Genomic DNA, 1,889 nt, shown 5'->3' with positions numbered 1-1,889 from the left:
AAGAGAAGAAAGACGAGAAGGAAGAGGAGGAGAGAGACAAGAAGGAAGAGGAGAGAGACGAGAAGGAAGAAGAGGAGAGAGACGAGAAGGAAGAGGAGGAGAGAGACGAGAAGGAAGAAGAGGAGAGAGACGAGAAGGAAGAGGAGAGACGAGAAGATGGGAGGAGAAAGAAGATGGGAGGAGAAACAAATAGCAAAAAGGAAGAAAGACGGAGAGGGGAAGAGAGAAAAAATAAAATCTCTATTTCTTGGCAGAGGTCTGACAACGTACCCCTACCAATGCTCTGCAATCATTAGCAGGATGTGTGATCTTTGCAGATTAGAGAGCACTAGCTGTCCTTCTCTGAGAAGTTTGGATCAGTTTAAATGACACAACAGACGGTGCCAACTTCAGACACTTTAATAAAGTCTCAGCACGCCTATAGATTTGTTTACTCACCTTATAAACCCCCTGCGGGCAATGATCTCAGCATGGCAGTCGTTGACCGTCTCCCCGCACAGGCTCAGCTCCTCCCCTTTCACACAACGGTTACCTGGAACACAACATCCATTAGAAAAGTTCCCCCCTTCCCTCTATAGATCTCACTCAATGTTGAGAATACTCACCAGTGCCAATGCTAACCACACTGCCCAGGTCATCGCTGTTCTTCCTCATGATGATGGCCGCCAAGATTTTCCTTCCGAGAAGGCTGTTCTGGATCCGGGCCGTCAAGCTGTTGAATTTCTGGTGGCTCAGCATGGCGATCTGGTCGTGAATGGTGCTGCCGCTGACTGGGAGCTGGAGACGACAACAGACAATATGCTCTGTATCCACCATCATTGGAAAGATGAACACAGTTTGGCCGACACTGTACTAAGCAGTTACAAGAATCTATGCCCCCCCCCCGGGGACTATAATGAGCTATTCCAGAATCTTACCTCTGCCATACTATCACCTTCCCTAATGGCTTTTTCTGCCTCTCCAATAAGGACCCTCAGAGCAGCATCAGCTGCCTCTGCTTTTGCCTGTTTCTTATTGGATGCGGTCACTGGGGGGAACCACCGACCGCCAACCTTGGCTTGGAACACAAACCTGAAAAGAGAAATGAGGATTCACTCAGACAATTGTGAGACCATCTTTGCAATGTTTAGCACATCCCATGTGAGATGGACTTTAAATATAAAACGTCCCAACTGCCCCCAGGGGAGTAATAGGTAGTAAAAAGGTGTTATTAGGGCTTAAATCTGCCTTCCTAGGTTCCTCCCTCCCTAATGAACTGTCATCAATGGGTCTCTGTGCTTCTCTACGCAATGCAGCAAATCGTGGCTGCTGGTTGGAGCTAGTAGAGTGCTGTACATAGCTTCTTGAATACATCACAGCACCCTGCCTCAGTACTGCATTCAAGAGCCCTTAGCCCTGATGCAAGCAGTGGGCCAGCTCTTTGAAGAAGTTATACAAATAGCATATTATCTTGATGGGTAGGTGTCAGTCTAGGGCAGGGGTAGCCAAGCTCCGGCCCTCCAGCTGTGGTGGAACTACAAATCCCATGAGGCATTGCAAGATTCTCACAGCTACAGACATGACTCCCAGAGAGAGGCATCATGGGATTTGTAGTTTCACCACAGCTGGAGGCCCAGGGTTTGGCTACCCCTGGTCTAGGGCAATGGGTGCCCCTAGGCAGATTGCATTTGCATGCAGACAGTCCAAAGTAACAACCACTTGTAATGCTGAGCCTCCATGGTTGAAAGAAGTGAAATACAATAAAAGGGGAGGGGCCAGGGGCAGCCAGGTTGGGTGGGGAAAAGCCTAGATTAGGGGTAGACAACCTTTGCACTTCAGCTGTGGTGAAACTTCAAATCCCACCCTGCCTCTGAGAGTCATGCCTGTGGATGGGGGGGGAGAAGGCCAGA

The 1,889-nt window shown here is 49.1% G+C and overlaps 1 protein-coding gene across 1 annotated transcript in view; it reads right to left on the bottom strand.

Annotated features, from left to right (window-relative positions):
- The window catches only part of ADAR (adenosine deaminase, RNA specific), a 16,729-nt gene that overhangs the window by 7,260 nt on the left and 7,580 nt on the right, over positions 1–1,889 (bottom strand). Inside the window, exons 6-8 of the mRNA XM_018570081.1 lie at positions 918–1,071; positions 606–777; positions 439–532 (exon numbers count right to left, since the gene is read on the bottom strand). Coding sequence (XP_018425583.1) covers positions 439–532; positions 606–777; positions 918–1,071 — 420 coding nt within the window. The remainder of the gene's footprint in view (positions 1–438; positions 533–605; positions 778–917; positions 1,072–1,889) is intronic.

This window comes from Nanorana parkeri, unplaced genomic scaffold (assembly GCF_000935625.1).
Source record: "Nanorana parkeri isolate BGI_ZX_2015 unplaced genomic scaffold, ASM93562v1 scaffold1452, whole genome shotgun sequence".
Lineage (NCBI taxonomy): Eukaryota > Metazoa > Chordata > Amphibia > Anura > Dicroglossidae > Nanorana > Nanorana parkeri.
This window is presented reverse-complemented; position numbering and strand designations above follow the sequence as displayed.